This window comes from Acipenser ruthenus, chromosome 1, assembly GCF_902713425.1.
Source record: "Acipenser ruthenus chromosome 1, fAciRut3.2 maternal haplotype, whole genome shotgun sequence".
In the NCBI taxonomy this organism is placed as follows: Eukaryota; Metazoa; Chordata; class Actinopteri; order Acipenseriformes; family Acipenseridae; genus Acipenser; species Acipenser ruthenus.
The window spans coordinates 88,933,809-88,959,580 of record NC_081189.1 but is presented as its reverse complement, the minus strand read 5'-3'; the positions used below and the strand labels follow the sequence as shown (position 1 = coordinate 88,959,580).

Here is a 25,772-nt window from a genome sequence, read left to right as displayed (position 1 = left end):
TCCTTAGTTATTTATATTTTAACCTCAGAAAGTATGGTTGAGTGTTTGAAGTTATATATGAACTATACTGTAGCAACAGGAGCATGTCTGTTTATCTCACATAGTAATGTAATGTCCAACCAGCATCAAAAGGGGGAAGGAGGTTTGAATGTGGAACAGCAGACAGGTTACACAGTCCCTTTCACAACTGGAAAAAATGATGCTGAAATGCCAGTGACTGATAAATCTTTAATATAAAAATTGTACAAGAATTCTGATACAAATTACAAGAGGTATTTGGACAAAATATGAATAAAATTCCATTTACATCCCAAAACCCTTATGCATTTTATGCAAAACCATAGACAGTTATAGTACAGAAAATACAAGGAAAGCAAATTGAAATTAAAAAGAGGACCTTTTTTTCTTCCCCCAGACTACTAATGGATAAAACAAGTTTAGGGTACATACATACATATGAAGCTACCAATGTCACAATTATTAGACCAAAGTGATGCAAGCTTCCGATTCCCCCTGGTGCTATGACAGGAATATAGCAGTGCATTAACTTGCATTTATACAGAAGCAAGCTGTAGGATCTGGATAAGAAGGTATAGCATATACAAAAAACAAAACATAACACTAAAACAGGTATATGCAGTGTGAACAAAAACTAAAAACTAAAAATTCAATTTACATAATTACGTTTTCAAGCTTGTTTGCTCACTGCTATTAAAAAAAATAAAAAAAAATACACTCTTTCGTAAACATTTGGGGAACTGCTTTCCGTAATGGACATCAACAAGTCTGTGTAAAAAATAATTGCACTAGGAGTTCCATAATCAAAAAACATATGATAGACAATATAATACTAACTACAGCTTCTAAGATATTGATCCATTTTTATAAGCAGTCTTACTTAAAATATAGGGAAGTTAGTTGACAAAGTCACAATTTAGAGGCATGGTGGCCAGAGAATTTAACCAAAAATCTATTACATTACATTTTCATTAAAATAAAAAGAACAATACTTGTCTTGGTTTACACCTCCCCCCTCTCTTATTTTTCTAGTCCATTGTTTTAAAAATAAAAAGAGCAATGTTAACACACAACAGTTCACATACAGTACTGCACCATTTACAGGATTTCATGCTGAATGTTGCTCTCCAGTGAGTTAAACATAGTGGACAGAGAGTATTTCATTATTAATAGGTCACTCAACTCTTTTTTTTTCCCAATGCATTATTGTCATATTTTGTAGCTCTCTTTCTCAGTTATTCTGCTCGATATCGGGTAGCAGGCAAAGGCCTTCTTAAATATTAAAGACTCACTCAACTTCTCCCAGCAATATGTTTCTAAAAGCTGTTTGTTTCACCTCGTGTTCAGATGGATTCGCCTGGGATGTAATGTTTTCCATTACTTTTACTTTTGGTGCATGAAACTCATGACAGTCAGGATCTCTTTGGGCCATGTGCCTAAAATAAATTGCTTAATGTCTTGCCAAGAAAGACTAAAAAGACAACTAAAACTGCCAAAACTATCACTTATGCACATGACAAACCAAGTATGAAACTAAAACTAGGCCTTCCCACTGACTAGAAAACACTGCTTAGGCATTAAGCAGTACTGCTAAGTGATTTAAACACCACACAAATGCTTTTTATTTAAGTTGGCCTTTGTGGCTGTTAACAGCTATCAGCCCAACCGAGACACATCCCGTTTACAATGAAGCATGTGCAGTTTTATAACTGAGGTGGGGCTCCGAGTCAAAACAGTAAAGGGCAGGCTAGAAGTGGAACTTCTGACACCAGTTGCTAGGCCACCCTTCCATTTCTTAAAAAAAGACACCCAAGGCCAGTAACACTGAGGGCATGTGGACAATTGCCTATCCAGTTCAGATGAACCATCAGTTTGTAAATAAAATGCCATGGGCACTTCCCTGGGGCACCGGTAAGCACTAGTTCTTCATTTGATAAGATTTAATAAAATAAAAAATAAAAAAACACTATACATCTAATATTCAGATTCAAAGCAACTGCTTTTTACTAAACCGACAAGCTTGCCTCCTGCCTGCCTGCCTGCCTGCCTGCCTGCCTGCCTGCCTGCCTGTCTACCTGCAGAAGGCGTTCTTGTCCATCACTTAGGCTCAGTTAACAAGTCATCATGTTAGTGTCATGTCAACAGCCGTCAGAGAGTGAAGAGTAGCAGCCCTGGGCTTCAGATAGTCTCTCTGAGCTCCAAAGTGGCACCTTTTGCTGGCTGACTCGCTGCATTGCAGAGGCAAGCATCATAATGGCTCTGGGGACAGGCTGAATTTCTGTACTCAATTTTCTCTTCACTTGGGATAAACAGGCAATTACACATCCTTTTACACTTGATGGCCGTGTAGTGAACTTAAGCGTACAATATTAGTCTCTGTCCCTGTAGGACTTGTGCAATGAGTAGTAGGGAGAGTGCAACTGAGAGAAGGGAGGGGGAGTAGACAGTGTTTGCTGTTAGTGTCACTGTCTTGTCAGCAACATTCACATCTTTGAAGGTAATAAAGTGACAAGTGAGTTATTAGAAAGATCAGTGGTAAAATTGAACTGGTGCCTCAAGGTACTGTGTAACAGCAATTTTAATGATACTTCCTTGTTGCAGAAATACATTTCCCAGGCCTTCCTTTGCATTACAAAGCACCAAAAGCATGTATTAAAGCAAAAGATACCTGCACAATAGCAGTATTCTAGAAAACCCAGAAATCCAGCATTTAGGAGGGAACAAAAAGATTCCAAGCATCTTTTTCTGCACTTAAATTTGTACATCCATGTGGCTCTTTATTTTAAATTTAGAGCCATCTGAGTACAGGTGATCTATTAGCAGGCGTTAACTGTAAACCAGGTCAAGATGTGTACTCATTACATGCATTGCTACATTAGGTTGTACAATAACATACATATAACATTTACAAAATGAACTGTTTTTGCAAAATAGAATTGAGAAAGATTACAAAATACTGACAACAATGTATAGTACCTTTTAAAAGCCCTGTTCCATGTGACGTTTTTTACATTGTTTCCTGTAACACTGAATACTGCATGGTATAACAGGATTCAATAATTCAACAGTTGTTAAATTATTTTGGAAAATTACCTTCAGCAAAGAGTGCTAATTGGAAAGATGCACCAAACTGCATACATTCTAAACAGCAGAAAAGGGAAAACAAAAGGGAACGCAAGACCAGATTTAGAATTGGTTTCAATCTCCACCTCAAAGCACACAGAGATTGCTAACTTGTTCAGGATTTTTTTTAAGGATTAAATGTCTTAATAATGTCAACTGCATGTTCAGAGGCTTAAGTGGGTAATTGCTTCTGCATTTGCCATTTATATTTTAGTATTAGTATTACCATTATTACTATTATTAATAAAGACATTACTTATTTCACAGTTGCTGTATTTAAATGTAATTTACTTAAATATGGTCTAAAGAATTAAGACTCAAAAAAATACTAAAGCAAAAAAACAACATCATTATTTCTTAAGACTAGCGTACCCCACTCTGCTATGAAGTCTCATTGTTTTAGTTGTTTTTTTTTGTTTGTTCATAATAAAGCTTATTAAGGTAGTTGATCATTGTTGCTCCTGTAATATATATATATATATTTTTACTGAAACACTGCTTTGTAGGACTTGACAGTATACTGAATTGCTAATATTCAATTTTGTGCTACAAACTCTTAAAGGTGCAGTATTCCATGATTGACAAAATCAGTTTTTACATAACATAATTACAAAAGTACCATATAAATCCTGAAATAACTAATGCCTTAATTTGTGTAACATTTTTGACCTTGTTGTTTGGAAATGCAGTATTTACAGATGCTGGTTGCTACTAGTATTCTGTGCACCTGCACACCAGCAAGAGGGATACAATACCTTTAAGGTTGGGTATGATTAATACATTATGTGGGACAAAATACTGGAATATGCCGGAATAATGTCCTGACCAAATCTGGGTCTCCCATTGCAGTTAACAACCAACTTTCTTTTTCATTTTAATACTTGTACAAAGCTGGAGGTTTTTATGCAAACGTGATACTTCAGTTTCCTTAGGTATTATTGTCACCAATTAGGTCCAGAAACAGTTTTTTTTCCCCCAAGGAAAGAAAGATTTGAAGAATGATGGTAGTTTGAAAAGTAATGACATGGGTATATTACACATCCCCTTATAGTGTTGAAAAGTGCATGACAGGATTTATGTACTAATATTAAGAGGGGGAAAAAAACCAAAACAAACTATTATCTGACTGGGGTACCATAAGCATGCCAGCACCCATTTTTATATCTAGCAGGTAGTTAAAACAAGACTTGTGTTTCAGTTTAAAAATATGCATTAAAGCTAGCTAGCTGCAAACTACCTCTTCCTTGTCTATCTAATAGCTGGAAGGACTGTAAAATAAAATAAAAAGCTAACAACCATCAATACAATTGTTTTACATCATAGCCTCTCAGGGCATAGTATTTACAAATGAAGCTGTCATGCTTTGTTAAATGTTCTTTTAAAAGCTATTAGTACACAAAGACATCAAGAAGATATTTTTTATTATTATTTCTGCAGGCAACAGTCACAAATATATTTCAAACAGTTTCTTTGGAAATGAGTAAAGCAAAAGAGTCTTTAATGGAAATGGCGATGGAGTAAGTTGGGCATCGGCTGTTGCTCAGTGAGTCACATCCTATGCTTCCAAAGAAAAAAAAAACTAAAACAAAACAGAAATAGTCACAATGCAAAAGCACTTAGAATTTTTTTAATATATATATATTTTGTTTAATTAATTATTAAAAAAAATATATATGGCAGTTCCAAAAGAGGCCATCCGTGCAAGAGGCCAGTCTTACCGAATTGATGGTCCTGGTATAGGGATTGGGGTAGCTACTCTACTACAGATGCAAAAGGAACGTTTTTGTGGAGGTTAGGGTTCTGGCTGTGTCTGTTGCGGCTGCGCACCGAAGAGAACATCATATTGCAGCCGGGCACTTTGCACTTGTGCATCTCCCGCAGGTGTACGGTTTTGTAGTGCACCCGCAGCGTCCCCTTGTTGCTGTACATTTTGTGACAGATGTTGCACATGATCCCGCCGTTGCTGGTGGAAGCCGAGTGGAGCATGGGAGAAGAGGATTCAAGCAGGCCCTGGCTGCTGCCCACTCCTGTTTCAGCCGTCACTTCCTGAACCAGCCCCTCGGCCTTGTGAGAGGGAGTCTCGCAGTCGCTGGCCCCGTCAGTGTCATCAAGCAGTATTCCCTCATCGCTGCCCTCATCGGACTCCCGTGAGGAGTGGATGCTGCTGCTGGACTGGATGCTGGAAGCAGTGCTGAGGTCCAGCACCATGTAGTCATGGGCAGGGCCTCCACAGTAGCCGTTGGTTTGCGAGTATTCGGTGCCGGCTGGAGAGCTTGCCTCATCCCTGCCTCCGCTGCCCTCCAAACCCATGTGGTGAGCACCATATATCTTGGCTAGGAACTCGTCACGGAGTTCCTTGGGGAGGGCCGTGTGGTGAGTGTCCATCCCCATATCATCCAGTTCTTTGGTCAGCAGTTTGCGGTGCAGGTTGATGTTAGCACTGTGCCTGTTTTTTTTTTTTTTTTTAAAGAAAAATAAATAAATAAATAAATAAATAAATATATAGAAAGGTGTGTTATAATTTGTTAATAATTACAATGTTGTGTTGTTTGTTGTTACAGTATTTCAACAACTGCGTCTAAATAGAGAGCTGCAATGTAGATAACATATTTTTTCCACAAGCATCTACTACTTTAAACACTTCCTTTGGGCCTGCTTGAAAAAAGGGGCCTTATCTGATAAATATATATTTTTAATTGTTATCATTCTTAAAAACATCTGCTTTTTTAACTTTGAGGGGTTGGTCACATTTAACACATACAACAAAGTTAACTTGTTTCCACTTTAGTGTATTTCCTTTAATACATCTAGCTTAAGAAGTTGATTGAACTATTTCTTACAGAAAATCCTGACCACACAATCACTGTAGGAAAATCTCAGAAATCCAGGTACAGTAGATATAATATCTATACTATATGTTGTTCCTCAGAGCCAGACACTTGCTCCATACAGAGAGCTACACATACTTCTCTCAAGGTGTGCAATATGTATATATGTTATATACTGTAATTATTAATATGTTAATTTGTGTATATATATATATATATATATATATATATATATATATATATATATATATACATATATATATGTATGTATATATATATATATATATATATATATATATATATATATATATATATATACATATATAATGTGTGTGTGTGTGTGTGTGTGTGTGTGTGTGTGTGTGTGTGTGTGTGTGTGTGTGTTAACATAACATTATTCAGCTGGTTTAATTTAACTTTAGGAAACAAAATTAGTTAATTCTACAGTGTCATGCAAAACTTTTGGCCCCCAAAAAACATGTGGTGTGCGCCAAGAGCAAACTTCCCTAAGAAAATGATATACTGTACTAATCATGAATAGCTTTTTAGTTAAATGCTTGCGAAGACACATCTTGGTATTCTGTTTACCGCTGTCAGCAAATCTAGTACCCTCCTTTAATTCAGTTGTACTGACTTTTACTCAATTAAATACTCTTCCATATTGAAACAAGTTTATCAATTGATTTCAGCTGTAGTAATATGATAATCAGGAGGAACAGAATAGTACATTAGCATTGGAATGGACAGCTTTATCGCATTTGCTTTCTCTGAAAGGCAGTTTATTTGTGATACTTATTCAAATACAGCATTATAACCATCACTCATTTTGTAAAGGATGTTGTTTATTATACTGGTAGTCCAAGCGATGTCACATGACTTACCAAATGTAAACACTTAATGTGCCCATTATAGCATATTAAAAATATAACTGGGATACCATTACGGTACGCAGAACCATTAGCTGACCACAGAATTACCAGCAATGTCAACACAATGCATCTGTACTGCACTATAAATGTAGTAGCACTCTGCTGCTGATATGGCACCATATTACTTCAGTTGGTTGTATTGGCACATTGCTATTGTGATATCAAAATAACACTTTGTTACCCTTCTAACAATGGCTTATGTCATTGTACAGTAGCTGTCCATGGGTTCCCATTTCCCCTAAGTACAAAACCATTGTGTTGACATTACTGTGCTCCTGCATTTCCATTTTTATTGGTATGAGCATGTGGCAAAGTGCCCCCCCCCTGTGTATGTTATATGTTACGTGTTGTGTGTAAATGTTGGTGTATAGGCATTGGTACACGGGATATAAGCGGGTCTGTGTTTCACGTGCGTGTAAATTGTATATTTGTATTAGGCACGGGGATGGCACATCACATCACGTGCAAATAAAAAGTAATAATATGTGAGCACGGGGAATTGCACTTTAATTAATTCACGTGCAGTTGTACCGAGATTCCAATTGAATGATTGACTAGCAATCGAGTCTCGGTACAACTGGGTGTTCGTGAGTGGAGAACGGGAGAGAGAGAGAGAGGAGAAAGAAAGAAAGAAAGAAAGAAAGAAACGTTTGTTTTGCTCACTCACCGTTTGTCTGTCCATTCACCGTTTGTTAAGTGTCTGTTCGTTTTTGTTTACCTGTTTATTTTGGCCGCAAGTGCCGTGTCCTGTTTTGTGTTGTTTGTTTCAAACCTTTTATTTTCTGTTCTGTTTAATTATTAAATGCTGAGCGCGATCAAAACCCCAAGTCTCTGTGTGTTACTTCCTGGCTCTGGTCTGACACCACCCACTCCGGCCGTTTTTGTGACAGAGCATAATTCAAGATTGTAATGGTGAGGTATCCCATATAACTGTTAAGGCATCCACTGTATTCTGTTTATACTGGTGATGCTTAACATCGGCGGATACTGAGTACTGGGGAGGGGGGCTTTTTTCAACTGTTTTTTATTGCACCATTTTTACTGCAAGAGGAATGGCAATAGTAACATTAGTTTGAAACTACTTAAGACTACTTAAAAGCTCTTAGATTACATTTCAGAGTTGATTATTTTGGGGTTTTTAACTTCTGCAGGTGTTTTTTCCCCCCTTCAGAATAAAACGGTGTGCATTACACACGTTCATTTAGCTTGAATCTATTTTAGTTTACACCCCCATCAGATTGAAATGCCCCAGGCGTTATATAATGGGTGTCAATGGGAGTGAGCTCAACATAGCGATAATGCCAGACTCCAATTCAATTTCACCTCACTTACCACCACTATTATGACATTCATAACATTAAGACACTTTCATGATTATACAGGAGTGAGTCATGTGAGCTGTTGGTGCTTTATCAAAATTGATAGATGTCAAATACCTCTACATAGAATTCAAGGCAAAAAGTATGGTTCTTTCAAAAACAAATTGAGAAAAGAAAAAGTATTAATAAAAAGTAATGCAATGCCTAACAAAGTACAAAATCATAATGAAAGTTTTTCTAATGCTTTTCCATTTTTATATATTCCATATTTTAACAAACTACAAAAGCAGTTTCATTTTGTAACTCAAGAATAGATTAACCATTGTTTCAATAACAGATTAAATTTGGCATAATTCATTTTTTTAAACAACCTTAAAATAGTATAGAATGTGCAATTTCTTTAAATAGCTTAATTTATATCAATGTAATTGTCTATATATATATATATATATATATATATATATATATATATATATATATATATATATGTTTATTATATCTTAAAAGATACTGTAACTCAAACTTAACAACCTTTTAAACATTGCCAGAATCATTTTATTAAGCCTGTTTCTGCTCCCGAAAGATTAAACTCTTTATTTAATTTTGGAGTTAAATACTTTTATCAAAATGAATACTCAAAAATGTTTTCTTTAATCCTACTGTATCATATTGAGTATTACATTTAAAAAAAAAATCCTTTGCTGCAATTATAAAAAGTGAGTAATTAACTCAAAAGGAATACTTAATAAAGTCTGAAATTAAAGGTCTGTGCTGTGTACAAGATGCTGAATATACAGTCATTTGGATCCTTTTCAATATGAGACAAATCGCTCACACCAGTCATGCAGACGGCTCCCTCTCCACTCAAATTATTCACTTGAAGATAAGCTACCCGCTAAACTCTTCAGGGGTTTAACTAATTTAATGCGCAGATACGGCACGTCTGTTGTAATAACAGGTAGGATGTGTTGTGGTCGACCATTTATCAGAATTAGACTTCCTTTTTTTTTCGTCAGTTGTGCAGTGAATTGCACTGCCTACACCGTTCCCCCCGCCATCCTCCCAACATCCCCTCATGGCTGGTAATGTGGCAGGCAAACAGAATTGACGGTCTCATCTTGACAAAAGATGGGGGAAGTCTCCAGAGAAGTCATTTTACTTTGCAGAGGAAGCAAAGTACTGTGCAAATGCGCCTGTCCCAAGAATGTTAATCATCTTTAAGCTTTCTCAAGTTTGACATGCACGTCATTCCCGCATTTGTTTACCAAATTAATCGTAATGTGCTAATTGGGGAAAGGAGCATGGGAAGGTAAATTAAACAGATGGTTGGTTCAGGCTTTTTTCCCTTTACTTATTTTCCTATTGTTATTAAAATAATATCAGTTTTGAAAAAAAAAAATGTTGTGGGTGGATGGGCAGGTATCCCAATGTTGCCTTTTGTCAATCTATAAATGACCCTGAACTGATGCTCCTCTGCTGGTTGTAATGCATTAGATGAGCCCCAAGGTCTTAGCCACTGCTGGGAGCAGTTTAAAAGGAGGAAAGGGGTAATTAACCTATTGCTGGCCAATCACAAAGCATTCATTATTTGTTTGGGTTTTAAGATGGCTCTGCAGACAATACTGGAAAAAAATGCTAAAAAAGCCCAGTACAGGAAAATCTTTACCTTACAATACATTTGCCTGACAACCACACAGCGACGTTACTATAGAAATAGTTTGCAGCAGGGTCCTGGTATTTGACTCCCACACTGCATTTTAATTATATTTTGTTTACGGCTATTTGGACACTAGTATTAAGAAGTAATCACTGTTGCAGTACGCCCGGCTTGGTTTTACTGAAGGCTACAGGGCACTTTAGCAACAAAGTTAGCCTTAACAAGTGTAAAAAGTTGGTAAGCAAAAAACAAAGCAGGTAATTATGTCATTCTGTGACTAAAAGGTTGTGGCCTTTTCAGAGCCTCTTCACCTCTTCAACCTCTTCATGGTTGTACAGTATCTCTAGCCAAAGTCAGCACCCGGCTGCCGTCAATTTAAAATGTCATTTCTTGAAACAAATTCATAATTCATACCGCCCTCCTGATGTTGATATGTGTTTTTAGTTATAGCTATAGCTATCTCGTGTACAATAGTAAATTATCTCCCGTGCCAGTAGTTAAAATGGTAAACTACAGTAAGTGTAATTCACCAGCCATTGTTTTGTAATACAAATAAAAGAATCACCTGCCTTAAGCAAAAGCCAAGTCTCTTTGGTGACCGGTTAATTAATAATAATAATAATAATAATAATAATAATAATAATAATAATAATAATAATAATAATAACAGTGTAGCAGTTGTTTAGGAGTTTGAATGCCCTAAGAATGCCTTCATATAGAACATTACTAATTGGTGTAACTATACTAAACTCGGTATAAATGAAAGAAGTATACAGTCTTTTATCTGTATTAATTTCATTACTTGAACCTTTCACCTATCCAGCTGAACTAACAAGAGGAGTTGAGCTGCAGAGTATTAAAGACTAGCTTACACAACTATCAGTTGCTTACTTTAAAATTCTGTCCCAGCTTGGCTTTCCTTGTGTTTTATATGTCTTTGTGAAACCTCTCCTCAATCCTGACAACAAAAGAACATTTCAATAAAGTACTTTTACGGGTTTAATAGTAGTGAACTCCAGGGGATCGACAAAGTGCTCAGCCTACTCCGAAGAGAGGGGAAATCAGCAGCTCAAATATAATTAACCTTCCATTCTCCATGCAAAGCGCCGTGCACGGGAGCGCACAGCAGTCTATTAACAGAGTTACAACGGGCAACAGACACAGGCAACACTGGTCGAAGAAAGAAAAAAAAATGGCTCCTGTCATTTTTTGGGAATTATGATTAATGACACTAATAATGTGGATGATTACTGATATGGGTGTTTCCAGCAGTTAATCATATTGTGCTATTGCTGCAGCCTGAGTCCACAATAAACACTATCATTTACCTCTTTATTGTAGGCAACCGTGGTCAGGAAATAATGTATGCTAATTGCACAGGGATGTTTTATTTCTTGTTCGTTAACAGATATTGCTCTATCAATATTTAGGACTGAAAGGTGCATTGGACTCAGAAGAACGCGAGGGCTGTGGTGGGCTTTGTCAGGGAATAAAGATGCAACTGTTTTTTTTTCTTAATTTAAACTGCATTATTTAACAACCCTTACTGGAAATGCCATAAGACAAAAGGCTGATCCGCTTTTAAAATATCATGTGTGTGGTCACACAGGATAAAAGAAGGTCATTTAATGGACCTGATTCTAATCTAACAGATTGATTCTCTTAACAGTTTCAGCATTTTCCCATTCCCCCTTCAATCTCCATTTACCTTAGCATACAGTATGTACCCTGTAGATTGCTGACTAGTGGTTACAGTTACAACAATCTTTGGAATATACAGTTTCTTAATTGTGTTTAATTTCTTCATATATAATATATCACTATATATATATATTGCAGTGTAAAGTTAGAGTGCATTTTAATATCTCCACAATCTATATTGATACACTTATGACATATATTATTATGTTTATTTTTAACATTAATATATACCTATTAAGACCAATTTACATATAAAACAAACAAATACAGCAGGTTCAATCAGGTAAACTCATGTAGTAGAAAGAACAATATTTATTAAAGCTTAGACAACATGATACTATGTTATATACATATTTTCATTATATCTTTGGCATTGCCCTTCGAGGATAACTGCCCTCCCCCTTAGATGAAGCTGAAAAACAGGTGGAGGCTGGGGAATAGGAGGCAAACTCTGACACACAACAGGGACAAATGGATTGAGGTAAGATATAAAGCCCATTCTAGCTGATCATTAGATGTGTTGCTAATCGAATGACGAATGTCTGGTAATGGAGGCGCCTGAATTGAAGGAAAATGGACAACAAGATTCTAGGACTACCACTATGGGTGATAGGGGATGCTGCACCTGACACCTGTAAGATAAATATTATGTACACTAGGCAAAACATTAACACATTTGTCCCTGTCTCAGTTAAAGGTTCTGTGTTGTACTAGATAGCAATATGATAAATGCTTAGACCAATAACATGCAATAGCAGTTGTTACCGGGACAGGGATTATTTTGTCTAATGGATTTTAAAACCAGTCATATCTTCATTCACTGATGAAGTTAAGTGTTTCTTTTTTTTTTTAATACCATTACCCGGCAGTGGAAATGAATGCTAATATAAGCAGGGAGTGCTGGTGTTGAGTTGTAGTAATAAAAAAGATGGACTGCTAAATGATAGCATTTGTATGGGATAAAAAAAACAAAAACAAAGTGCTCTCTTCATTTTATTGTAAATGGAGACTAAGACTCAGTTGCACAAAGCGAACCACTAAACACCTCCTGCAAGGTGTAATGAAGCTCCTCCTAGAGGCAGCTGAGTTAATGGTGATCTGCTAACATCAGCATGAGACACATACTTACCTCTCACATAGAGCTTGCTCTTTAGATGTTCGTCTTTAAACTGTAAGGTTAACGGTTTGTGTCCTGCCCTTGCCTCATTATTCAAGCCATGTAATAGTATGGGCCTGGCACAGTAGGTTATATGTACTTAGTTGTTTGGCTTTGGAAAATGAATAGATGTTTTTTAAAAAATAAAAATAAAATAGGGGTTATTAAAAGAATGGAGTAATGTTTTGAAAACATGCTCAACTGACCTTAGTACGTAACTTTAATTCATAAGGAAATAAATAATGAAATACAATTTACACATACAATGTATATATCAAAACCAATTAAACTAATATGTTTATATAAGGCAAGTTTAAGGTATGTGAATATACTGGATTCTGCCAAGTCATCGCCCCGGTTTGATCAATCGCCCCCCCCCCCCCCCCCCCCCCCCCCCCAACGTTTTGCTGAAAGTTACTTTTTCACCATTAATTTCAGGTTTTTAATATCCATGTGCAAATAATGCCTGAGGGAAATATCGCAACTCACGTGACTAGAAAAAACTGCTTAGAAGTATTTGCTCCGTGCATTAATAATTCAGACAATTGCTTGTATCATCAATGATGATGGTTCAGATGATGAAGACGTGGAGTTTGGCGGGTTGAAGTCAAATGATACAGACTCTGCAGACACTGTAAGAGCTTGGAACGCAGGCATTTTTTTGTACTGAACATTGTCATGCTACAGTGTTACTTTGGATGCTATATTAATGTATTATTTCTTGTTGTGTTTTCACACTGGACACTCCAATTTATTACTTACAGAGATCATGTAACGCCATTTATTTTAGTGAACTGTAATTTTCACTTGTTTATATATTTTTTAAATGTAGCTACTTTTATGTTAGCTTTTTTCACCTACAAATGTGGTTTTTCATGACGTGCTTTTGCACTGCACACTGTAGCTTTAAAGTTTAATGTTTGTTTTGTGCAAATATTTGAAATGACAAAACAGTGGACATACTGCAGCAGCTCTGAATTGTATTTCATCAGTCATTAAATATGTTAACTGCACTTCTTGATTCTTTAGCGTGACTGTGTGCTGCGCTCTACATTTGAATTTTAAGCATGCCTAATTGTAAATGTAATCTATCTAGCTAATGTTAATAATGCCTATAAAATTTAAAGGCTCATTTTATTTTTTTCTAAGAAGGCAATATTTTTATAAAGATTTGTCTTTTCTAAATTGGCAGGGGCAAATGATGAAGAAATACCAACACATCTATGTATGTGTTTGTGCGTGCGTGTGTGTGTGTGTCTGTGTAAGACAACAGGATTCTTAGGCCCAAGACAGATCACATCCCTAATGTCTTGTCAAACGTATAGTTCATCATCGAGCACAAGCTCATGAGCTTGTTTTTTGTCACCGCTGCTGTTCACACAGCTGGTGCATGTGATAAGATTTGTACCTTCTTAAAAAATATATTTTTAAAAAATACATAAAAGAGACTTACATTTCAACAATTCGGGTGACACTGTTATTATTTACATTGTGCTAATTAAGAAACAGATGACAGAGAGTACCTGGATATAAAAAGGGATTGAAGAAAGTGCTTCTAGAATTCCACTGATGAAGTGCTACATTAGTTAATGGTTTTAAGTCAAATTGAAAAAGATACTTTTATAGTTTAGCTTTTTTTAAACTAATTTTTAAACTGTATTTTAAAATGTGTACACCTCTGTCTTTTTACTTTTTAAAAACAAATTGTTTTAACATTATACCAAAGTGTTTTTATATTTCACGTTGCTTTCTTTTTACTCTATTTCTCTATACAAACGTATTTGACTTTTCATTCTTTTGTTTGTCTTCTACAGTGCTTTGAGATTTGTATGAAAGGTGCAATATAAATCAAATTTGATTTGATTTGAATATTGTAAAATTTGACCACTTGGTATTCTGTTTAAGAAGACGTTTTATTTGGCAGTACGGGTGTACAGGAGGTACAGAGTTATTACTGTTGCATGTGCCCATGTATTGCAGAACTTTATTTTGTCACCTTCGTCATCTCAATTGTAGATAATCTAGCTGTTTTTGACACAGGCAGCATCACTTGCTATTATTAATGATTGTTAAGGCCATTTTTAGACTCAGTTTTTGAAGGAGTAATATGCACTGCAAAAACACAAGCAAAAATAGCTGAGAACAACTAAAGATTTTGTAACACTGTAAATATCTTACATACACTTATGCGAGATTGAAGTAGATGCACAACACAGTAAAACTTAATTGAACTTGATACTTTGGTGGCTTTGTATAACAGGTGACTGCTTATTTAAGATGTCTCTGTCACTTGATGAGTTTGACAGTTAAGAAAAAGAGAGCCTGCCTAGTTAAGGAGATTGTAATATTGGTTTAAATGTATATAAAAAGGTAATTGGTATAGATTTAACTCAGTTTTTTTTCATCCTTGTTTTAAAAATTGTTTTCTTCCCTAGACTTCCTTAAGGTGTGCTTTTCTAAGTAGGTACAACATGTGCAATGACAGACTGGGTGCTAAAGAAATGCATTTTGGGTACAGATGTGTTAATAAGGTGCAGGTAGTGCATTTCAGCACCTTCACCTTTCCCGTTAATAAATGCAGTGGTTTGCCAGGGGTTTGCATTTGTTAATGTATTCAGACGCACCAGTGTAGGTAATGTACGTAATTTTATATATATATATAAAATTTCAGTTAGGTAGCCATTATCAGATACAATTAACATGGTTGCTTTTCAAATAGCCTGAACTGTTGATTTACTTGTTCATGTGCTTTATTGTAAAACAGGATCTCATTTCCAATCATTTAACTAGTCTGAAGTGCAATAGGCTGCTTGAAACAAAATTGAATATAGAATTGGGTCATTTATTGATTGTCAACAGAATTTGGAATAGCTGACTGACTCCATTTAATCATCCATAACTATGAATCATTCAGTGCTGTTACTAAGAACTAAACTTAATAAATTCAACATAAAACTTTATAAGTTCCATTTAAGACAGACATGAAAATCACCCACTTGAAAACCCCAGGCTTTGGATAAAAAAGCCTTTATAGTTTTGTGTTTAGGAAAACTGCTTCTTTTCTGTTATCAGGGTCAAGAATATATTTAACACTGCTTGGGCACTGCATAGAAATAACCCTGCTGAAAAGAAGACACATTTCATTAAGTGATTGGGAAAGCACTCACCTGTCTCTGCTTCTTCTTGATGGGAAGGCAGCGTTGCAACCAGCCACCGTGCAGACATGCATCTCCTTCAGGTGCACGTTCTTGTAGTGCAGCTTGACACTGTACGAGCTTTTGAAGCTCTTCTTGCAGACGTAGCAGATCTTGGGGTCTCCATCAGATGAGGAGGAGGAGAACTGGGGGCTGCTGCCGTAGCCCATAGAGGAGACAAAGGTCTCATGCAAGGCTGCCATGCTAGCAGCAGCCGCAGCTGCCACAGCACTTCCTCCGCCATTGTACAGCCCGTACTGGCTCATGTAGAACATGTCGTAGGTGGGGTCAGCCAGCTCTTCTTTAATCTTGATGACCGGTTGGTGTGGGGAAGGGTAGGAGTTGTGCTTATCCTCCAGTTTTTCCCTCAGATGGTTCTCCTCTTCCTCCACCTGCTCCTGATGTGCCTTTTTCAAAGCCTGTTTGCAGCTCAGATGCTGCTGGTGGTGGTGGTGACGTTGCTGCTGCTGCTCTTCAATTTCCATTGACTCGTCACCACAGCACATCTTGGTCTCTGAGGTTACCGACTCGTTCTCAAAATCCTGCTCATGGTCCTGGTCCTCGGAGGTGACGCTGTCCATACATCGCATTTCAGAGCCTCCGCCCGTGCTCCTCAGGTCTTCCTGGTTCTGGTGCAGCATGCTTTTCAATGCCAGGCCGGGGCTCATCTCGTCCTGGGAGGAGTGGTGACAGTTGTTGTTCTTACTGTTGATGCTGTTGATGTTGTTGCTGTGATGATGTGGATGATGATGGTGGTGGTGAGGGTGATCATGATGGCAGCCCTGGTTGTTAACAACCCCGTCATCATTGTCATTGTCCTCCTCATCCTCCTCATCAAACTCCTCTACCACGTCTATTACCTCTTTTTCAATCTTCACCGGCATGCTGGACTTTCTAGGCTTTTTCTTGGGCGTTGGGTCAGCAATGGTAGGGTCGTGGCTGCTTGGGAGGGCCACATTGTGTGCTGTTGATGTGGTCTCTGTGGTAAGAGGAAGGTGGCTGGGGGTGGACATCTGTTGCTGGTCCATCAACGCGGTGATACTGTTGGTGGTGGTTGTGGTAGGCATTATAGGGCTGGTGGGCAAAGAAACTGGTGGGCTGACCATCTCTCCCGGCGACATTAGACTTCTGTAGAATGGAGGAACTGGCTGCACTGTCTTCAAAGACGGGAAGACCAAAGGGCTCTGGAGTGACGACTGAAGGACTGGGTCTAGGGGAGGGGTGGTAAAACCCATGGTGGGACGCCCAGGGCTTGTGAGGGTTAGGCTACTCTTGGTGCTGGAGATGACGGAAGTTGCAGACCCGGAGTTGGACCGGATGAGGTCCTTGTCCCTGTTGTTCCTCAGCATTGGCATGTGCAGCCGAGGGTTGGGGTTGGCGCTGTGGCGGTTGCGGCTGCGCAGGGAGCTGAAGACCATGTTACATCCCTCGATGGTGCACCGATGCTTGATCTTCAGGTGGACAGCATTGTAATGGATCTTGAGCGTACCTTTGTCATAGAAGGTCTTCCCACAGGCATGGCAGCATACCCGACCCTTCCGGGAGGTGCAACCCATCCTGCGCATTCGGTTCATCTTGGAGGAGAAAGAGGATGAGATGCTCTTGGACTGCTCCGTCTTCACCAAGTTGTGGTCGTTCATGCTAGTGGATGACTGCTGAGGCGGCAGAGGGGAAATGCTACTGGGCTCTGACTTGGGCTCCACCATGTTGGTGATGCTGCTCAGGGCACTGCGATTGGGGCTCTGGCCATTGCGGTAGGGTGAAAGAGAGATCTCTGACTCACTGCTTTCAATGGGCTCGCTCTGGGCTGGTAGGTTGGGCTCCCGAAGCCTGAGCCCTGGCTGTTCCAGCATGAGGCCATTAGGGGGCAGCCCCAGTAAAGGGGCGGAGACAGGGTTGATGTACTGGAAGGGAAGGAGAAAGGCCAGGCTGTTGGGGATGTTCTCAAAGTGGTGTATACTGGAAGGGTTACTATTTTCCAAGTGTGTCAAGAGATTGGGACTCCTGGTGCGGTTGTTGCTTTCGATAAAAGTCCTGATATCGGAGTCTACCTTTAAAGATGGCACAGTCACGGCCTGGCCTTCTTTTTCTTGAATTGCCATCAGCTCCACAATGGATTTGGTTTCCCCGAACCTCAGGAACTGCTGGAGGGTAATAATCTCTTCTTCCCGGGACATGATGGCCCAGCGGTCCAGCACCTTGCCTGCAGTATCCTGAAGGCCATAGCAAAGAAACAACAAAGACAAATACGAAAAATGATTGATTCTGCAGAATTACAGTCGATTGAAGGTGCTCTGCTGCCTGCTCATGAAACATAAGGTTTAGGGAGCAACATGCACTGTTAAAACAAGCTGACCCACAAAGCAAAGTTTTATTTCCTTACCCCTTGTTTTTCTTATAATCAGTAATGCAAATGCAGTAATTAGGATTAGAGCTAGAGAAACAGACTGAGTTTAATAATGTCAAAAGCAAACAAAGTACAGACCACTGGGGCTCTGCTGTTATAAAGTTCCTGTGATTCTGCTGTTTTTATAATGCAACTGTTTAACAAACAAAACTCTCAAAGATGTGAACTCTTGCTGTGCCTCCCTCTGTAAATACTTGTGACACTGAAACAGTAGAAAAAGCATAATAGATTAATTTACCAGCAGTGAATCATTGTAGATTGGGGTGAAACCTGTGTTAGAACTCAAGCTTGTTACTGTATCTTGAAGGGAATGCAGTGAGTTTAAATTTGACTCAATTATCATTTGCACCACTAACTAGCTCTTATGGGCTTATGGGGGGTTGCTTCTAAAATCAAAAGGGTGCGCTTCAGTTATTTAAGCTTCCCTTTGTACCAGCTACTGAGGTGACTGCTATCTCACATTATGGTCATTAGCAAGGAGGAAAATCAGTATTTATGTTAAAAGTTTTATGTTAATGGTGTTTAGAGGACATACATCATGAACGTAATAAAATATTAATCAGTCCATGGTTTATTTACAGAAGGGATACTGGTTTGGATACAGAGCAGCGGATTAATATATATAGTATATTTTACAAATATGAACAAAATAATAATTACTGCCACAATATTTTACAAGTTCAGTTCTTTGATGTGCTGATCACAAAACCAAAACTGGAGAATCAAGGTTGTATCTTACATTGGCACTGTGTCTAGGAAGTAAGAATCACTGATAATGGAAATGGGAACCTAACTTTGCCAGCTTACTGAGCATAGTGTTATTATCTGCTATCATGTTTGCAATGTGTGAAGTATTTTATGCTGAAAGCAAAGATTGTGATTCTGAAAATGGTAACTTGGCATGGATAAGACATCAGCATTGAGCTCAAGCAAATAACTTAGCTGCACAAAAGGTTAAGTGAAAGCAGACATAAAAACATAAAATACAATACAGTGCATACATGCATGCATGCATACATACATACATACATAAACACACACACGCACGCACACACACACACACACACACACATACATACATACATAAGTAAATAGCTAATCTTGGGCAGTTAATTAAAAACAATGCTGCTGTTGGCTTGCAGTTATGTTTATGAAAAATACTGAATACTAACAGGGATGTCCTTATGTCTTTACTTTACTGTATTGTAGGCATTGCTTATATGATGTTGACCTCTTTCTGTGTAAGCAGCAGCAGCATAAAGACACAGCATACTGGCCACTTGGATGAAGGTAAGTTATTATGAACTGCTAACTAACACATTGTCATTGATAATTGTACAGTGCATACAGTGCAGAGTGTGGCAGCAGCAGCAGTTGATTTAAGTATAGAGTGGTAGTGTGAAAGCTCCTGGTATTTTAATGTGAATTTGTAAAAGTTATTTTTGTCCTAAATGAACGAAGTATATTATATGAGGCCTCAGAAAAAGAAAATCTTCCCCTTGCAGAGACTAGAGAGGCATCATGGAGCAGCTTCAGACTGGTGACAATTAGAGACAGCACTGGAAACCCTGTTTTATACAGCTCAGCAGGACCTAGGAATGATAAACAGCGTTTCTGAGTTCTGTTTAGGAGATGCAAAACCAACACCACAAAACAACAAATTTCTAAGATACACATAGGGTAAATATGTACAAATACTGTCTATAAATATCACGTCTACAGAAAAGGGGAAACAAAAATCTTCAAAGACAACACATCAGTAAACACTGGTGTATTTGTTGTTAAATATACATTACAAAGTATTTTACACTTTCATTTTGTCAGTAAGTATGAGTTTAGCCTGGAGGTAGGAAGCTAAAATTCCAGGCTGTATGTGGCCATTTTTTTTTTTTTGCAGGCACAGTGCTAGAATATGAATGCTTTGAAAGAAATGATACTGAAATTGAAGAAGGAATCTATGAAAAAGACCTAGGAGTTTATGTTGACTCAGAAATGTCTTCATCTAGACAATGTGGGGACGCTATAAAAAAGGCCAAAAGATGCTTGGATATATTGTGAAAAGTGTTGAATTTAAATCAAGGGAAGTAATGTTAAAACTTTACAATGCATTAGTAAGACCTCACCTAGAATATTGTGTTCAGTTCTGGTCACCTCGTTACAAAAAGGATATTGCTGCTCTAGAAAAAGTGCAAAGAAGAGCGACCAGAATTATCCCGGGTTTGAAAGGCATGTCATATGCAGACACGCTAAAAGAATTGAATCTATTCAGTCTTGAACAAAGAAGACTACACGGTGATCTGATTCAAGCATTCAAATTTCTAAGGTATTGACAATGTCAACCCAGGGGACTTTTTCGACCTGAAAAAAGAAACAAGGACCAGGGGTCACAAATGGAGATTAGATAAAGGGGCATTCAGAACAGAAAATAGCAGGCACTTTTTTACACAGAGAATTTTGAGGGTCTGGAACCAACTCCTCAGTAATGTTGTTGAAGCTGACACCCTGGGATCCTTCAAGAAGCTGCTTGATGAGGTTCTGGGATCAATAAGCTACTAATAACCAAACGAGCAAGATGGGCCGAATGGCCTCCTCTCGTTTGTAAACTTTCTTATGTTCTTTCTTATATTGGCATTTTTTTACTCAGTGTTTAATACAATAGCCTCTCTTCAATTCTGTTTAAAATGTGCTAATGATCTATCAGTATATATCAGTAATCACACAGCCAACAGATACTACAGAGCTGAATGGATGTTTGTCAGCTAAGTAGAATCTAAAATTCATATTTTTTGACATATTGGTCTATTTTAAAACCCAGGTGTTAATCAGTATTTCTGTCTATCTCACTGTGTAACTAACATAATCCCTTATTCATAGATTGGCTGTTTTATATTTAGGTTTAAGAATATACACCATATATTTCTCCACCAAACATATTCAAGGGGATGTGATTTTAGCTCTAATGTTCAATGTTTTCACAAATGTATGTATTTGTCGTCTGTTTTTCCAGTTGTGTGCATCTTTTCTTCTCAAAAATATTGAGCTTCTGCTTGCATGTTGTTAGATGCCCCTCCTTTAGATAAATCTGTTTTTTAAAACAATTTTCTTACAAATACTTTACCTTCCGGTTGTTACAATTGCATGTGTGAGATGTAATATACATTACATTGGCTAACAGTGAATATATTTTGATAGTATGAATATAATGCACACCCTGTTTATAATGTACAACCTTGTATAACACAGACCTCTTACCCCTGCTAAAACACTATATAGAATGCTATAACCAATGTACACATTGCTTCTTGCATTTAACACACACCATATATATTATCCAGAAATACTATACAATTCATAAGTCAGTTATACTGATCAAATTATGGAGATGTACAAGAATTTTTAAAATGTTCGGCTATAAAATTAGAGAAAACCATTGGAAAAGCACATGAAACTGAAAAAAATACCATACACATTTACTATACTAAACATTTTTTTTTCCCTTCACATTTCTCCTGGGTTTTCCAAAATATTCCTAGAGGACTTTCCCATCCTACAGATGTAGCCCATCATCCGAACTTATGCACAGGAAGTGCTTGAGAACATCAGAAAGGTACCCCCCCCACCCCCAAAATAAAACAGCTTGTTGTGATTATGCACCAGCTGATGCTAAATTCAATACGCCCAACCTGCAGAGAAACTGTCACTTAAAAGACCTTTCATAAACGTATGATAAATGTTGCATCTGCGTGGGTCAGATTCCCCAGCGTCTAGCGTTATTTCTGCACTTGGAATGGCACATCATTATTACAGAGGATCCCTGGGCAGATGAACATCCTTTGTGCTCGGCATCTTCCTTAGATTGTGAAATTGATAGGAAAGGCATTTTGCAATATAGGGTTCATAACTTTTTTTTTTATGGAAAGTAAGACCTTTTTATTGGTAATGAAAGGGTTTACATAGTATCTAGTTAGCTGTATAATAATATACTATATATACACACCTATATCGCTATTTAAACTAAGCTGATACTCATTAAAAAATAAATACATATTGTTTAAAACGTAAGTTTATCCATCACATATTTCTAGCATATTTAACAAAGATACAGTATAAATACTTAATACTGTCTAACACCTGTCAATGACGTAATCTTCTGCAGGTGTTAAAAGACTAAATCAAGAAACAGACTAAAGCATATTGCATATTTAGTGCATGTGTGTGTAAGTCAGTAGTATATTTTCCATTAATCTCTTTTCACATTGCTTTCAATGATCCTTGACCTGAAATCAATTTAAAATTATTAAAATTATTCACAGTTTGTTAACTTGTGTTGTGCATTGTTATGTATCTTACTGAGTGGGCAGTTCATCCGATAGTTACTGAAAAATAGGTTACATAGCTGGCGCTAGTATTTCATTTATATTCAAAATATAAAACAATTATGTTCAGCTGCCTCTCTAATCACCAAGTTGGAAAACCATAACTTTGTTTAATCTTATCGCCCAGATGATCACACTTAGGAATGTCATATTTACATAAAAAAATACCAACAGTTGTTTAAGAGAAATACTGATGACACAAAAGTTTGCCAAACAGAATTGATTATAAATATCAATATCTGCCAGCTCAATGTCAAGTCACACACTTCAAAGGCATTATTTACAGATTTGTTTAAGCTTACAATACTAGTTTTTGGCCACAGAAGGATTTTACTTGAAACTTGCTTTAATGCAACTTACATACAAATATGTTTATGTCTTTAATTAAACCCAACTCAGCTACAAATAATTCTAACTGAGATAAATAACCTTAATTTGTTTCTACTATTTTGATAGAATTCAGAGTTCAGCCAACTATAAACAGCAGCTGGCTTTCATTTGATCTTTTCAGGTGAATGTTCTGATTCCCTTTCAATTCGTAGAGAACCACCAACATACTTATGGGATATGACTGCCTGAGGTTCACTGAGCTCTTTATATCAGAGCTGCCAATAGGCCCCTTCCTGGGGTGACGTCCTCGGTCCCGCCTACTGAGGGATTAAACAGTCAACCCACAGAAGCCATGTTCTCTTTTGCCTCTCACCTACGGTAAGGTAAGACTTCTGTGTTACTAACTGAGCGTGTTTTGAAAGAGCTTTTCTGGGTCGACTGCAGTTCCCCTGCATTCATGCTGAAAGCTGGCTTACTGGCTTGCATTTACTGTCTGTCATATGTGCAGTATTGATTTAAAGGAATGGGTGTGTGTGTCTTTTCAGCCTACACTCTGGGGAGAATGCAGTTCCTCCTCCGGGGCTAGGATTTGCTGTACTCCCACCGTTGGGCGAAATATAAATAAATAAATATTATTGTGTACTGTTGTTGTTGCACAGCCACCAGTGTGTTGACCCTGTCGCACAACCCCGCTTTGCCTGTGTTGTGCTGTGAATTTTAGCTGCAGTGCAGTTTAAAAAAAACAAAACAAAAAAAAAACAACAACAGCCAGTCAGCCGTGTAATTCCTCCACCGGGGCTGCGTTCTAACCTGCCCCGCTGTAGAGTAGACCTCGTCGGCTGCCTCGGCCCGCCCACCACGGTGTGTTGGGCCTTCAGAAAAAAAAAAAAAGTGTGTTCTTCCACCTGTTGTTTTTCAATTCACCTGCCGCGGCTTGCCACTTCCCTGGACTTCTGTGAACTGAGGTATAAACGCTGCACAACTGCGCTGTGTTTGCTCTTTTTCTTTTCAACAGCCTACATCGCCTTGCAGTTTAAAAAAATAAATAATAATAATAATAATAATAATAATAATAATAATAATAATAATAATAATAATAATAATAATAATAATAAGCGTGATTCCTCCACCGGGACCAAGCTCTGCTGCGCCCCGCTGTTGAGTTGCATCCGCCGGCTTGTTTCAGCCGCCTACTTGGCACGCTGGTTAAAAAAAAAAAAAAATCACTTACCCGCGTTGCCTATATTTTTTTCCTATTACTGCCTTTGCAGTTAAAAAAAAAAATGCAGTACACTTTTTCTTCCTGTCTAACACGCCGCAGCTCCTTTGGCCTGTGCTCCACTCCGGTATACGTTACGCGCTGCCCCGTTGTGTGACTGCACGCGGTCCAGAACCAGGTTATCGCTGTACTGCACCCTGGTGTAGCACCATGCGCTTCCCTGTACTGCATTCCTGATTGCCTACTGCAGACACTCAAGCTTGTGTATCCACCCCGATGTAGGCAATATGCTGTGTTGACTACACGGGGTTAAGGCTAGGTGCCTCTTGGTGCCTCGGTGCTTAGATGCTCCTTGCCTCGGTGTTTCAGTGTCCCAGCATATCAATAACACCTGCACTCGGTGCCCCGATCCTTCGGTGCACCAGTACTGTATTCTACCTCACTCAGTGCCCTTGGTGCTTCTGCACCCTTAGTGCCTGAGTGCTCCAATACACAGGTCTACACCCTCCAGTGTTTAAACAACGCCCTTGGGGCCATACAGACATCAAGCATGGTTAAATTCCATGCTTGCACATCCTGCACAACATCCCCTGCTAGCATGGCTGAGCCGTGCATGGCGTTGGGAGCCCCTCCCCACCCGCTCCTCAATCTCTCCCTGAGCCCTTCACGGAGTATTAAAAAATAGTCCTTGAGTATTTGGCCAGGCAGCAGGCTCAAGCCCTTGCTCTGGCCCCAGCTCAGCCGATAGCGCAGGCCCCGGAGCTGACCCCGCCTGCACTGGTGGTCACCCCTGATGTTACAGAACTGGATGTCAGCATTGCTGAGGAGGACCATAATGCGATTTCGATCACATGAGAAGGTGGCTCCTTCCTTCAGAAGCAGCCTCTACCTCCCCTCACCATTCCTTTGGACCAGCGGTTGAGGAAATGCTGCAGCGCTCCCACCGAGAACGCAAGGCATCTCAGCAGGTAGCCTCAATGCTCCCCTCCTGTACTCTGGTATGGGAGAGAATGAGATGCTGGCGTCTGCCGTACTCGCCAGTCTATCTGGTTGGGTGAATGGTCTACAACAGTGGACCGAAAGGACACGTCTCACCCTCAACGATGCCAGAGTCAATTAATACCGGTACAAAGTACAATCTACTTGGGTCTCTGGCTGGATTCCCTTACGATGCGAGCCTACCTGTCGGACGACAGAGTAGCTGCAATTCGCAACTGTCTGGCCCTGTTGAACAAGAATTCATAGTACAATTGGTGTTGTGCATGAACCCTCCTTTTCTCCCTATGGTGATTCTGGCTTTTCATTTGAATCAATCAGTGGAACTGGAAGCTTTCCACCCCCCTCCTTTTGCGGAGGAGATGGACAGGAGATTGAATACCCTCTGCCCGGTTCGGGCATTGAGAGATTAAGTGGATAGGACGAGAGCACTGCGTCAGTCTGACCAGCTCTTCGTCTGTCATGGTGAAAGGACCCTCGGTCAAGCCCTCTCTAAGCAGCGACTGTCCCATTTGATTG

General features: G+C 38.6%; 1 protein-coding gene across 4 annotated transcripts in view; it reads right to left on the bottom strand.

The window, feature by feature from the left end:
• Nucleotides 1-214: 214 nt before the first annotated feature.
• The window catches only part of LOC117420412 (basonuclin zinc finger protein 2), a 289,953-nt gene continuing 264,395 nt past the window's right edge, over nucleotides 215-25,772 (bottom strand). For all 4 annotated transcript variants that reach the window (XM_034033862.3, XM_059031723.1, XM_034033863.3 and 1 more), the window contains 2 exons: nucleotides 15,899-18,138; nucleotides 215-5,587 (listed from right to left, as the gene is read on the bottom strand). In XM_034033862.3, coding sequence (XP_033889753.2) covers nucleotides 4,894-5,587; nucleotides 15,899-18,138 — 2,934 coding nt within the window. In that variant the 3' untranslated portion in view covers nucleotides 215-4,893. The remainder of the gene's footprint in view (nucleotides 5,588-15,898; nucleotides 18,139-25,772) is intronic.